At 32.6% G+C, this 15,145-nt stretch overlaps 1 protein-coding gene across 2 annotated transcripts; it reads left to right on the forward strand.

Annotated features, from left to right (window-relative positions):
• Window positions 1–767: 767 nt before the first annotated feature.
• LOC147394320 (putative glutamine amidotransferase GAT1_2.1) lies at window positions 768–14,669 on the forward strand. 2 transcript variants are annotated; one of them, XM_086453704.1, is made up of 4 exons: window positions 768–1,177; window positions 13,068–13,798; window positions 14,019–14,225; window positions 14,341–14,669. In XM_086453704.1, the coding sequence occupies exons 2-4, from the start codon at window positions 13,142–13,144 to the stop codon at window positions 14,584–14,586; spliced, it is 1,110 nt and encodes a 369-aa protein (XP_086309830.1). In that variant the 5' UTR covers window positions 768–1,177; window positions 13,068–13,141; the 3' UTR covers window positions 14,587–14,669. The 2 variants fall into 2 exon arrangements, with proteins under 2 accessions (XP_086309830.1, XP_086309829.1); XM_086453703.1 differs by lacking the exon at window positions 768–1,177 and adding an exon at window positions 8,744–10,007.
• The last annotated feature ends 476 nt before the right edge of the window (window positions 14,670–15,145 follow it).

Genomic DNA, 15,145 nt, shown 5'->3' on the forward strand with positions numbered 1-15,145 from the left:
ATCCTCACCAAAAATCAGCCCATTTCAAAACTTCTAACTTAAGTTTTGAAAAATGTTTTGCCAAAAAGTTTGCTAAAAAGTTTGCCATTGAACGCTACCCATATATATATGTGTCCCGTTCAGCACCCTAAGCTTTACCACACATTTTAACAAACGTGTTTTGTCTTACATGGGTTAGAAGTTTTGGAATGGGCTGATTTTTGGTGAGGATATCTCTATGGTGAGGAGATCATCCTCACCAAAACAGCTCATTCCAAACTTCTAACCCATAAAAAATGATTTACAAAAATGGACGGTCCACGACTTTTCAACACATGTAAACATGGGGCTAAACTTTCGGAATGGGCTGATTTTTGGGGAGGATGATCTTCGAATCATAGAGATCATCCTCACCAAAAATCAGCCCATTCCAAAACTTCTAACCCATGTAGGACAAAAAACGTTTGTTAAAGTGTGTGGTAAAACTTAGGGTGCTGAACATTTCCCTATATTTTGAAAAATGTTTTGCCAAAATGTTTGTTGGTGAACATTTCCCATATATATATGGTTTCAAAATACACATGTGCAATGGTTTCAAAATGGCCACAATTTTGGCCTTGCAATGGTGGCCGTCAGATCAATGAAAATCCAATGATGGTAATCGCATCTCAACTAAAATAAACATGTGCAAGCGTGGTTTCAAAACTCGTCTGACACCATGATGTATTGTACCAATCACCTTGGTATCAGGCATGAATGAGATGGATGCACAAGTCCATTTTAAAACAAGATTTAATACCCCCACGCTCATTTTTCAAAATTTTGGACGAGACGTCTCAATTGTATTGGAAAAATCATTCGACACGGCTCGGTATCTGGAATGGACGAGAAGAAACCGAGTTTCAAAACCATATGAGCAAAAGATCTTTTACCATAAATTTTCAAAACTTGCAAACGCCTCCCTCACCAACATCAAAACCCGATCGAGCTATTAAAAGCCCTTCTCTCTTCTCTCTCACTCTGCAACTGCTTTGAAACCAGCACGGTTTCCCTCTCTCTCGAGTCAATCTCTCTCTCGGCATATCTCCCTCTCTCTTTGTGCAAGCCCGAACTTCAGATCTAAGATCATAGATCTCCTCTCTCAAAGCAACCCTCCCTCTCTCCTCTCTCGTCTCTCGAAGAAAATACTTCATTACAGGTTCTATCTCCCTTTCTCTTTCTCTATTAAATCTGAGTTAGTGGGAAAAAAGAAACCTAACTGTTACTTATCAACCCTAATTCGATAACAGGTTCGTTGGTTCATATTTGCCCTTAAAATTGATTATATCTATTTGTTTCGATTTCCTAAAATAACACTTAATTGTTTGAAAACCTGTGGTGATTTTTTCATGGTTGATTACTATGTGGCAGTGTTGTTGGATATAAAAAAATTGGTTTGTTAATGGTAGGTTTTAGAAAGTTGGGTGTAGGTTTAGAGATCATTAATGGTAGTAATAGCAGCAAGAAGGCTAAAGCCACAAATCATTAATGGGTTTCAAGATTGATGCTCAAAGATTACTTATTTATATTCTAGAGATATAGGTGTTTGAATCAATGAATGAAATCAAGTGATTTGAGAGTATTAATGGCAGAAACAACAATAAGAAGGTCCAACCCCGAAATATCATTTTGTTTAGGTTTGATTTTGAGGAGTACAAGTTTCATTAACTTTGTTTTAGTAGAATTAGCTCCACGCATTTAAACTTGGAAGGCTTAAAACTGATTCTGCAGAGTAAGATTTTTTCAAGCATTTTGTTAGTTTGAAAGGTTATTCAACACTCTTTAGTTTCTCACATGTAGTAGAATTTTCACTTTTATTTTCCTATGGGCTGTTAATATTTATATGCCAACAAGTTTATGGCCGATCTAACTGGAAACATGGTAGTAAATTACCCAGAAATGATTCACCCTTACAAGGAATGAAATCTAGAATGCCAGGTTCCTATAGATAAATCTTGTTAGGCTTAGAATAAAAAATGAGCTGAGACAAGTTTTGTCATTAAGAATGACATATGATAAAATAGTTGTATGGGCAGGTTGATGAAATAATAGTCTTTAAAGGTGCCATGTAACTTATCCACTAATAATACATAAAAGGCTACATTTGTGAAACCCATATTTTTTCCTTGGGACTGATAATATATGTATCTTTTAAGTGTTCTTTTGTAATGTTGAAATTCTACGTTGCTTTCGTTGACCGACATACAGGGATATATACAAAATGAGAGGAATGTCACAAGGAATTTTTTGATAGAATAATTGAATGGATAAAGAGGGGCATGTCATAAAGTGTTTGGATCATATTAGGAAGCTGAAAGGCATTTTATTGAAATACTAGTGCTTGCACGTGTGTTATGCAGTTGAAGGCTGCCTCCTTGACGTGAAAGCTGTAGGTTTAACAAACAAAACGAATGGAAGCAAGAGGCTACTGGCCTACTTGCTAGTTTTTTGTGTAGTTTTTTTCTTCTCGTTATTTCTAATTATGTGTTTTGTTTAACCTGACTGCTTATTGGGCCGTAAACTACTTATGTGTTATATATCTCTTATTGTAAATTGCCTCATTTTGCTTTCTTAGGGAGAAGTTATCTATGAATTTATTATGTATCTCTTCTTTCTGGTTTCACCTTATGAATTTGAGTGTGTGTTTCTGTGTCTATGTGTTTTCCTTAGTTTTCTTAGATTTTATGATATATTTCTAAAAGAAAATGAAGACTTGGCTAGTTTCTCCAATTGTATTTGAAGTTTGGGATGCATTAGATCTGATTATATAACAAAAGCCAGTGATAAAATATCTAGATTATGGAATAGTCCCTTGGCTCATGATCATAGTCTCAAGAAATTCCTATGTTAAACATTGTTCAGTCCTCAATGCCATCCAAGGCATGTTGAAATGTTGGAATACATAATTCTGATCAATCTTCTTTGATTTTCCTTATAAAATAAATATTTATTAGTGCAGATAAATTAGCTATTTTTTCAAGAAGTAATTGACTTATCTAACTGGAAACTTAACACAATCATTACTCTTCCTTTGGACTTTGGGATAACAATTCACCCAATGCTCACACAAGTGTGGATTACTTATCAAAAGGAAACCTTATCAAAAACCTACTTAAAGAAGATTTTAGAAGCTAATGTTCAGTTTGATTACCTAAGAATTGAAGTACTTTTTACTTTTTTTACTCTAAAGAAAAGTCATGATCACTACATGCAGCCCTACAAATATTGGTCCACTTTGAATTCTCATCATTGCAAAAATTTATATTGTAAAGATTGTTTTGTATGAAATCTTTGTGATGTTAGGTAGTCCAAATACTGTATTATTTATCTGTTTTTGTTATTTTAAACTTTTCCAAATTCATTTTCTGCAAATTCCTTTCAAGTCCAGATTGTCTTGCCCAAAAAAAAAATTAATAATAAGGGAAGGAAAATGATATGTTTTTATAATGAGAAAATTAATCATTTTATAAAACAATTTTTTTTTTTTTTAACATGGAGAATTATATTTTGAATTAAGATATTATCATTAAATAAGAACCAAAGCACACATCCATGACCAGAATAAAAACAGTATAAATCAGGGAAGATCTATGTGGTGATTACAGACTACAGACCATAACATTACATTTGAATGAGAGATAAACAAAGCTCGACAATTATATAAAGACCAAGAGGCAACAACCCTTACATGGATTATAGTAAACATATACAACCCAAGCCAAATTGATTATGAACCACGTCAGGTCCCTTGCAACCGCTGCATCCTATACAGACAAAGGTGAAAAGCCAATTTTGAGGGCTACCATAAAACCTTATCCATAAAATAAAAAAAAAAAGACGAAAAGTCAACAAAATAGAGAACGTAATAGAAGAGTCACCAACCTATGTTATATATACATCAACTACAATAGGTTTCTTCAAAAAAAAAAAAAAACACCATTTAAAGGTCTCAATAAATCGATTCCAAATCAGAATCTCATCAAATAGATACTTCTGGCTGGGATTTTACACTCTTGGAGCATATGAAGACCCTCGAAATCTGCTCCGTGATCCTGCAAACCAATGTCAGCATCAACTAAATCACCCACAACCACATCTTGCACACATTACGAAAAAAAAAGAATCTATTTCGGTTGAAAACAACTACTACTTTCAGAAAGTTTTCAATGACTTTGTCGATCTTCCATAATCTTTCTTCTCATCTGTCAACATAAATCACAAACACGAACTATGATGTAAACAATAAAATTTCAGTACAAAACATCCCCTAAAATTAGAATCATATATCATTCTGTTAAAATGTCTTGATATACCAAGTGCATCAATAGAAGTTTCCAAATAAAGCATTCAATATTTGAATTTTATACACCTTCCCTCAACTTATATCTCAGGTGCTAAAAGCCACCAACTAAACCAGTTTAATGTGGAGATTTGAAGACAAGATGCTTGGTAACTAACTCATCAAAGATTAATGTGGAGTTCCCATAAATCAAGTTATAAACAATAGAAAATAATTTGATTGATAAAGTTTACAAAATAATACTCTTTAATGTATATATATACATGTTCATATATTTATTTGTGGAACTAAATGGTCCGAATTTGAGAACCCATAACATTATCAGTAATACATGTTATTGAAAATCGTTGCTTTATCATAAAAATGGGCTTAAAATCCTTACAAATTCTAAGAATTTGGCCTTCCCCTTTCTCCAACTCCTCCATCTCATCGTTCCTTAATCTATACTTATAGTATGGACCCTAATTAAAGTCTCCATATCATTCCTCTTGTCTCGCCAATTCTTTTGCTTTAAAGCCAACTTAGGTTCTCAAGTCGTACAGTGTAAAGTGAAAAGTCATACTTACCCTTTTTTGAAATTTGGTATCTCAATCTTAATTACTCTACTAAGTCCCATCATTTTGATGGTAGTTCAGCCATTCTACATTTTCTTATATGAGAAGAATTCTCAAATCATAGAAATTGAAGAAAAAAAAAAACATATACTATTTCCCATTGTTTATAAGGGATACTATATTGAATTCCAACTTAAAGAAAAAAAATGTTCATCTATTTTGTCCAATTTACTTGCTGATATTCACCATTTAAAGAAATAGCTGCAATCTTAACTCAATTCTTATTGGGTCTGATATCACTTAGTATTTTGACTACTCTGCCCATCATTAGATCAATTTGAGAAAGGTTGTGCAAAAATAATTGTACATCTTCCATGGCTTGCTAGATAAAATGTAAACCCTTACTAACCAACTATGGGATATGTTACGGATGTGTTTGAAAACCCAATACCTAGAAGCAGAATAAACTAGCTAATACCAAGAAAACCAAGATAACAAGTGTTAAAACACCGGATAATATAAGAAAACCATAAAATATGACCATAATATGATATAACAAATGATGCTAGCAGCACATTTCAAATGTAATACATCTACACTATCTAGAACAATAGCCGAAACACTGAAAATTTTATCCACATGATCCAAATGCAAGAGCAGAAAACCACTTATATGATGAGAGAGAAGAGAGAAGGGTTTTTAATATTTCCATGAGTAAATTTTTTTCAATAATTTGATTAGAGAAAACTCAGATTGTTATTCAGGGATACCTGCTGAAGTATTGCCCTCTAACATACCTAAAATTGAAGATCTGAACTTTAAACTTCAAAATTTGAGAGTTCAAGTTAGGCTTCCTTCTAGTACAATGGCCAACGTAATCAAAGGTTTCCAAGCCGAGAGATTCTTACTCATAGGTGAGTGGTTTGATCGCAAAGCCAAGAAAGTTTGAGCTCAAGTTCAATTTTGAGAGAGGAAGTTGAGAGACATGAGAGTATGAGGGTTTCAATGAGAGAGACCCGAGAGAACAGGCGATTATGTTGATTTGAATGGACTTGCAGAGTGAGAGAGAAGAGATAAGGGTTTTTAGTAGCTTGATCGGATTTTGATGTTTGTAATATGTAGACATTTAACATCGTTCAACACTTTTTTTAATAATACCCTTTCTTGTTTTGTCTTTTAGTGAAAAAATAAGGGTATTCCGGTTTTTTAAACAACAAGTATATTTATTATGCCATTAATAAATGCATTTATTATGTTGGCATTGATTGTTAAAGCATTTACTACAATAAAAACTTTTATTAAAGGGAAAAGAGCAGTCCCATGGAGAGGAAAGGCTGGTTAAAGCCATTATTAAATATTTCAAATTTTAATTTATGTTAAATATTTTGAAATTAAAATTATATTTATAATTGTATAACTTTTATTGTAGGTCACACGTGAAGGTGTAAAATCCGAGTTTGACCTAGTCCTTGGAATAAAAAAATAGTAAAATTATAAAAGAGAATTAAACTTTTAACATTAGTTTTAGCAAAATCGATGTCTCAAGTGTAAAACAAAATTGTCTATAGTTTTGAACTTTAGACATCGATTTTGAAAAATCGACGTTTAAAATCTTTTGGTTTAGCGTCACTTTCTAATCGATTGTGGCTAGCACCTCTTCAGACATCAATTAAAAATTGATATCCATTACAGACATTAGTTAAAAATTGATGTCTAAAGTCCTTTTTTGTACTAGTTTATAATTTGTTTTATCAAAACATGCGTTAAAAATTAAAAAAATTTCGTAGATATTATTCATTTTAATTATGAGAATAGTTAATTAATGCCCCCCCCCCCATCATAGATAGTAGAACCATAGATCATTTGACTTGGGATACACAAGAAAAAGATTTATGATTATGTGTATCCTGAGGCAAATGATTTACAATTTTTTGATGGGAGTGTAGGGAAGCGTGCGTCAGATGAGGGGGAGTTAGTAAATCATTACACTTTCCAAAATTAAAATATTTTTGCTAACTACAGAAAAATTTACTGTTTGGTACAAAGTAAATAATTTTTTCACTTTAATTTTTAATAAATAGTTCAAAAGTTCTTCTTTATAAAATTGTAGCTATTTTCCACTTGCATAAAATGTTGTAATCCCCAAAATTGTAATTTACTGTTTTAGGAATTAAAATGAATTTATGGAATTTATTTTCGGAATTAGAATGAATGGTCTACACCTTTCGGAATTTTCGATCTTTTCTGTATCGGATGGGTGGGTGATTCCTCTAATATTTAATTATTATTTTTGGGTTTATTTCTTTTTTATAATTTTTTTTTGCCTCTTCAAAATGTATCGTACTGGCTTTTGTGGGGACATGTGTTGGTTTTCTGTCTTGTTCGCATCTGTTTTTTCATGAGAACAAAGATGCATGGGACTTGTTAAGGTAATTTTCATTTGAGTCCCGATCCTATGTTCGCAGGCACGAAAAAAAGGACATGTTTTAGGCATTATGAGTAAGGCTCAATGGGTACCCATTTAATTGTCTTTTCTTTTCATATTATAAATGATTTAAGTTTTTTTTTTTTTCATTTTAAAATAAATGTTATATAAAATTCTTCAATTTTTCATTTAAATTATCGATTGGATCTTAAAATGAATTACTCTTCTAAAAATTTATTACTTTTAATTAAGTTAAATTTTTATTTTTAATAAAATCATTAATTTATATTTTTAATATTATAAATTATAACTAAGTTAATAATTTTGTAGATACTCTATGTTAATTTTTTGGAAAGAATTTTATTTATTTATAATGATTTGAACTATTTTTTTTTCTCATTCGATTCTTTAGAATTGGAACTGATGGGTACTCATGATTTTTTACGGTTTCGATTTTGATTATATTTATTTTGGAATAACACTCGAAACCGACAAGAACTGAAATTGAATCGGAGTTGACCCATTAACACCCATAATTGTAGCCTATGGGACTGGGTGTGTTAGGCATAAAAAGGACATATCTTAGGCTTCAATTTCTTGGTTTTTGTCTTATGTGGCATGTGTTTTGGACATACAAAGGACATATTTTAGGCATCAATCCCTTATTGTGACTCATGAATAGCGATGTACAAATTACCCATTAATCGAAAATCGAACTAAAATCAAATCGAATCCAAATCGAGATCCCTTGGGTCGAACTAAACTATTTTGGTCCGGGTTCGATTTCCACTCTTAGAAATCAGAACAAACCAAACTTAGATTCGAGAATTAGAATTGAACCGATTAAAACCCAAAAAAATTAAAAAATATTTTCCCCCACCCTACCTTCTATCTTTGTAGTTATACAATTGACAACAAAGTATCTATTTTATAGTAGTAAATATTTATCAATCAAAAGAAAATTTCTTTTTATATAGAATTTGTACAATAGATAATAAAGTAACTATTTTATGTAATAAATACTTACCAAATGGAAAAAAAAAGTTTTATCTTCATTTTACCAATCAAAAAATTTGTTTCTATCTTTACGCATTATATTTTATATAATAGAAAACAACAGAATAATCATTTTTCTTTATATATATATATATATATATATAATATATATATATATATATATATATGATTTGTACAATTAAAAATAAAGTAAATATTTTATTATAAGAAATAGTTACCAAATAGAATACAAAATGTTCTATCTATATAATATATACAATAGGCAATAGAATAATAAAAAAAATATTTATATCTTTATATTTTATATATTATGCAATTGACATATATTTTAAAATATATAAAGCAAATTATATAAGTTATTATGAATCATGTATATATTATTTTATTAAAAAATTGTAAAATTTACAAAAATCGGTTCATTGGAATCCAAGCCGAACTCGGAACTGAAATTGAACCTGAAATTTCCGGTTCAATTTGATTTTGGGTCTAACCTTTGTAACAAAATTCGAACCCAAATTTTTTTATTCGATTTCAACCCTACTCGGGCCAAATCCGAAAATTCGATTGGATTGGATTCTATCCAAATGCACATCCCTACTCATGGGGCAGGTGTTTTAGGGATAAAAAATGGCATTTTTAGGCATCAATCCCTAGGTTTGTGGCTTATGTGGCACGAGGGAGGAGGATTTCAATCCTCCCTCCTCAGGTGAACCCTGGACTCATACATAGGATCTGGACTCATTTATTATCGTCCAACTAAACATGTCTATCCTTTACATGCATCAGCAGTTTCCACGAGGGCATCTAGTCAAATTTTGACCATATGAGCTGCCCAAGATATTGGTAATCTAATGAATTGACACGTGTCGGTTCGGTGTAAACATAGCAAACACTAGTCTCGAACCTTCGGAAAAAAAAAAACAAAAAACATTGAAGTCTCAACCCACGTTTGAGGCTCCATAAACTGACGTTTGATATGCTAGGGAATCTCAAGAGTACTCAATCCCTAGAAAACCTCTTTAGAAAGTAAGTAATAAATTCTGTGTTTTTTTGTTTAATCTTATCCTAAGCCTGAGCCTGAACCGTGTGCTGAGGCTTAAAAAAATGAGTGATTTTGATATAATCCATCCACGTTTGTGGAATATTACGAATATCCCTGTATTTTCAAATTAATCAAATACACTCTTGACTTCAATCTTAATTATAAATTACTATAAAACGACTTAAATGCCCTTTGTTTTCCAATCTATAACTAGAAACCCTTGGATTTTTCTTTCCAAGCCAGTTAACTTAAAACTCAAAACTCTCCTATCCATCACGTGAGGGGTATATATCTAGGGATTCGGAACGAGGTGATACGCGGCGCCTAGGGTATACATGCAGATGCACCTGGACACGCACGCAGTCCCTCTCTTTAGGGAAGAACTGGTCACGGTGAAGAGAAGAGTTTATAAAAGGAAACTCAAATCCTATTTTTTCGTCTATAAATATTGAACAACATTTGATATCAACAGATAAGCCTGTGAACCATCTTTCTCAGTTTCTAATATTCATCTCCTTTGTATTAAAAATCCTTTTAATAATATTATTATCAAATCATTTGCCATGGCTTCTGATCTCTCCATGATCCTCCCTCGGGTTCTCATCGTCTCCAGAAGAACAGTTCGTAAGAACAAGTTTGTAGATTTTGTGGGTACGTTCTCTCTCTCTCTCTCTCTCTCTCTTTTGTGGGTACGTCTGTCTTTCTTTCATAAAATTTCTTTTATTTTATTTTTTTTCCTATTTCTAAGATATAAGTTTTCTCTAAGATGAATGTAAAACATGTCTTATTCTACAAGAATTCTCTTTATTTGTTGTTTTAGATTTCTTTTAGGATCATTGGGTTAAGACTCAAATTTTCTACTCCATTAACGCTTAGGTATTTTTGGAGTATCGATTTTGTGTCTCAACATTTGGTATCAGACCCAACCTCATGCCTAATGTTCGAATCATGGGGAGGCAATTATGGATAGAATATGGAAGGGTCCGCCATAGTAAGCCACCGTAATTAGTCTGAAATTGTTACTTTCCTTTATTTATTTATTTAGTTTTTTTGCGAGTATTTTATATGGCTAACAGTATAATGTGGGCCAATAGAGCAGCCTTGAAGAGTGGGGTATGTTAGAAGTCTCTTTCCGCTCTATTAACACCTACGTATTCTGAAGCATGGGTTTGAGTCTTAATTAGCAATTTCTCATTAAAGCCAAACAATTTAGTTTCCTTCTTTATTTGATCTGCCTTTCAAAATCCATACCAAACAAATTTCATTTTTCTTCATCATTAGATTTCTATCAAAAGAAAAAACTATAATAAAATATTATTTTCCTAATATATTAGGTCTACTTTCTCATTCATGGACATAATTAATCCTTCCAACACATTAATTCTCTTTATTTGTTTTGCCCATCAATATTCATGTTTTAGTTTTTCCACTAAGGATATGTATTATTGCATGGAAAACGACTTTCCATGGAATTTGAAATCAATAAAAAAATAGTGGTGGAAAATGGGTAAGGTTGGAAAATCAAATTTCATTATTTGATTTCACTTTAATAAAATCATTGGAAAAAAAATCTGAGGAAGATGAAGAAGAAGAAGAAGATGAGGGGGATAAAGAAGATGAGAGGAGAGGAAGAGGTTTGGGGCGGAGAAGATGAGGAGGAGGAGGAGGAGGAGGAAGAAAAAGGGAGGGGGGGGGGGCAGGGAGAGAGAGAGAGAGAGAGGGGTGAATGGTGACGGGGATGACGACGATGGTGATGGTACAACAACAATGATGATGGAGAGGATTGATGTAATGGTGGCTATGGAGGTGGTAGAGACGCAGAAGAAAAACAAATAGAGTTAGGATTTTCATTTGGGATGGAAAATATGGGTGAATTTCATTTTCCCACCAATATAGATAGAAAATGAAATCCAAGATTTGTGGGATTTTTGGAGGAGGGTGGAAAATCATTTTTTCCCCATTAAAATCAAAAAAATCTCAGTTTTTTTCTTTATTCGATTTCCCACAAAAGCAAAATTTAAATAAAATTTCTGTTTTTCCTAATATATTAGATCTAGTTTCTCTTAGATGGACATAAAACTTTGTTTTTGCTTTCCTCATTGATACCCATGTTTTATTTTTGTAGCTGATGATCAATGTTGCCTACCTATATTAGTAGTAGGGAGAATAATAATATAATAGGTTATGATGCATGGTAGTAGATTTAGTTGATAAGATTAAGGCCTGGATAGGAATAAGATGTTAGATTTAGATTTGGATTGCAATTAGTTGGAATAAGATTAGGATTAGTTGGTTCTAGGTATTTCTATCTATTAGATCTTGAATTGTAGCTTGATGATCAAACTACCAAGAAATAATAAAAAGATGAGAGATTGATCTGATTCGAGGCAGATCGAACCTTTTACACCAATTAATGATAGCTAGTCTCCTAAATCCAAAAGGATTTGATTAAGATTTCTCATTGATTTACAAATCATAATACAAGAAATATTTATAGATAAAATCCATAGAGTCAACTAAGCCTAGTTTTATTTAAATTCAAATATGAAGTAATTGCAATCGAAATCTAATATCTTATTCCTATCCAAAACATAATCTTATCAACAATTTTTTTTAAATTTTTTTCCACTATGCATCTTATCAACTAATCTACTACTATGTAGCATACATATTATATCATTATACTTCCTACTACTAATCTAGGCAAGATACAGACAAACAAATCTATATATTATTTTTCTTTAGATTTCTCACAACAAGAAGCCTTATCCTAAAATATTGGGGTTGTTTAAACAAGTCCTGTTACTTCAATCCACTTACTTCAATCCACTCTATCCAAAGCCAAGTCTTTAGAAAGTATATATATGCTTTTACCATCTACATCCATGTTTGGATTTTCCTCACTCTTTTTGAAACTGTCACTTGAATGTTTCTTCTTATCAAGCTTGTAATTAGCCTTCATTGAACATGGCTAAACCATCTCAGTCGACTTTCGTTTAGTTTATCGTCTATTGGAGTTATTCCTACATTTTCCAAGGTGTTTAAAGTTTATCTTTCCTAATATTTTCACTTATCTCAATATCCTCGTTTCTGCCACACTCAATTTTTTAACAGTAATTGTAGTGCAGGGGAATGCCCTAGCATGAGCGAAATGAAATGTTTGATTAAGATTCATGTTGGGGAGTAGTGGATTTTTAGATGAAAAGCATGTATGGTTCTGATACACATCCAGTCAGAAATGTCCCCCACCATGTACATTTTAATGTTACTTCAGCATCATTGTATAAAAAACTCCTTTTTAACTTTTTTTATAATATAATTAGCACTTCTCTTACATGAATAAAACCAATATTTCAGATTTCTCTCTAGCCAAAGAAACCAGTCTGCGTCTTTGTTAGATTTCATCACAAAAGAAAAACTGATATAAAAAAAATTCCTTTTTAACTTTTTTCTAAGATAATAAGCACTTTTTCCTCTCTTCTCATACATGAATATATAAGCTTTCTTCTACATGAATTGTCTCTGTTTTCACTACCCATGTCTATATTTGTCACTAAACTCAAGCAAATCTCGGTTTTCTTCTTTATTTTAATTACCCTTCGAAGCCCAACTGTGGATATATATCAAGAAAAGGAAAGATGTTCAAAAAATCAATATAATTGAAAATGCAAGTTGTCTTCTAACTTGGAAACCTATTTTTCTCCTTCTTAGGTGAATATCATCTTGATCTCATAGTAGGTTATGGAGCCGTACCTGTGATTGTACCCCGAGTCACTGGAGTCCACATGCTTTTAGACAGCTTTGAGCCAATCCATGGTGTTCTCCTTTGTGAAGGTGAAGACATTGATCCATCTCTCTACAATGCCGAAGTATCGGGCCTTTCTGCAGAAGAGCTAGAAGAGATTAGGAGAGTACACATTAGTGATACCACAATTGATCGAGAGAAGGATTCGATTGAACTAAGGCTCGCAAAGCTTTGCCTTGAAAGGAACATACCCTACTTGGGGATATGTAGAGGGTCACAAGTTCTTAATGTTGCATGTGGGGGTACCCTTTATCAAGACATAGAGAAAGAACTATCGAAAACAAGCCAAGAAGGTCATAATGTTGTTCACATGGATTATGATAACTATGATGGGCATCGACATTTGGTGAAGGTTGTCGAAAATACCCCTTTGCATTACTGGTTCAAGGATTCCTTGGAGGAAGGAAAAATGGAGATAAGAGTGAATAGTTATCATCATCAAGGTGTAAAGGGATTAGCCCAACGCTTCGTTCCCATGGCTTTTGCTCCCGATGGTTTGATAGAAGGGTTCTATGATCCTGACGTGTATAATCCCGAAGAGGGTAAGTTTATAATGGGCCTACAATTCCATCCAGAGCGAATGAGGCATCCCGATTCAGACAAATTTGATTATCCTGGTTGTCCATCTGCTTATCAGGTACCATATGATCTCATGATTCATATCTTCTCTAACTATGTTTTATTATAAACTTGATGTGAAGGAGTAAATGAACAAGTATGGTCATCCTCTATTGGAATGTACTATAAAACCAAAATTAAGCTTCTCTGCTAAAAACTTCGGTAGAAGTTTCTAGACAGAGAACTAATACAAGGGAGGAAAATAAATTTGATTTGCATTGTTTTTGGTAATTGTGAAGGAATTTGTGAAGGCAGTGATATCGTACCAGAAGAAATTGAATAGCTCAGAATGTGTGCCAAGGGGTCTAAAGCTAAATCAAGAAATGGAAAATAAGAGAAAGATGATCATTCGTAGTTTTTCGATTGCTCGAAATATGTACACCACAGGACGTGAGATGCCCCAATCAAAGGCAACCGATCTTGAAGCTGGAGCTGAATTCCTGGAGGTACCACATAAATTATTAGAACATTTATATTGCTGGATAACTAGGCCTTTCTTTTTCTATTTTTTTTGGATTGATTTATTTGTGTTGTTTGTTTGTTATGGGAATGTTTGTATAGTCGAATACAGCTTTGAGTACACAACAGGAGAAGAGATTGAAGCAGATGGGTGCAACAGTTAGGAATGCTTCTTCCTTCATACAGAGGTTGAAGATGAATGAAGAGAAGGAGAGGGTAGCAAGGAATGTAATGGGGAAGATGTCAATAGAACAATTGTCTGATTTGATTTCTTTCTACCACATGATGGAGCAGATAAGCTCAGAGGTGTTAGAGAGAAAGCTTCAAGACCTAGTGAATGAAATATAGTACTTGACTTGCTCTTGTATATCTTTTTTTTTCCTGTGTAAAATGAAATCAATGTATGATATCATGGCATCTGGTTCCAGTTAGCTTAATTGGCAAAGTCTCTGGATGATGATACCCGGTACTTGGATTCAAATCCCGACAACACTGAGCTACTAGACTCTTTAAAAACAGTCTAGGTACCGATAAAAAAAAAAGAAGTGTGATCATGGTTTATATCTTTTTTGGGATATTATTCAAGTTTGATTCATAGTTTTTGAACTCATTGTATCGGCCCAACAGGATGGAGCTATCTTGCATATTCCCTTGGCAAATCACCAATCAAGTAAAAAAAGTGACCCATTTAATGTGGCTATATTTAATATTTTCTAGAGAATTAAAATATAAATATTATTATTTATTTAAAAATGTCAAAAATTATTTTAAATGTTCATATATTTTGAGAGAACTGCTATTGGCACACCCATTTTTGCTTATTACACCCTAATTAAAAATAAAGAAAATAAGTGAATGATTAAGATAAGTGAAAGTGGTGTACCAATAGAAGTTCTGTGGTTTTTGT

The sequence above is a fragment of the Akebia trifoliata genome, chromosome 9 (genome assembly GCF_017979445.1).
Source record: "Akebia trifoliata isolate Shusen 1 chromosome 9, ASM1797944v1, whole genome shotgun sequence".
NCBI classification, from domain to species: domain Eukaryota; kingdom Viridiplantae; phylum Streptophyta; class Magnoliopsida; order Ranunculales; family Lardizabalaceae; genus Akebia; species Akebia trifoliata.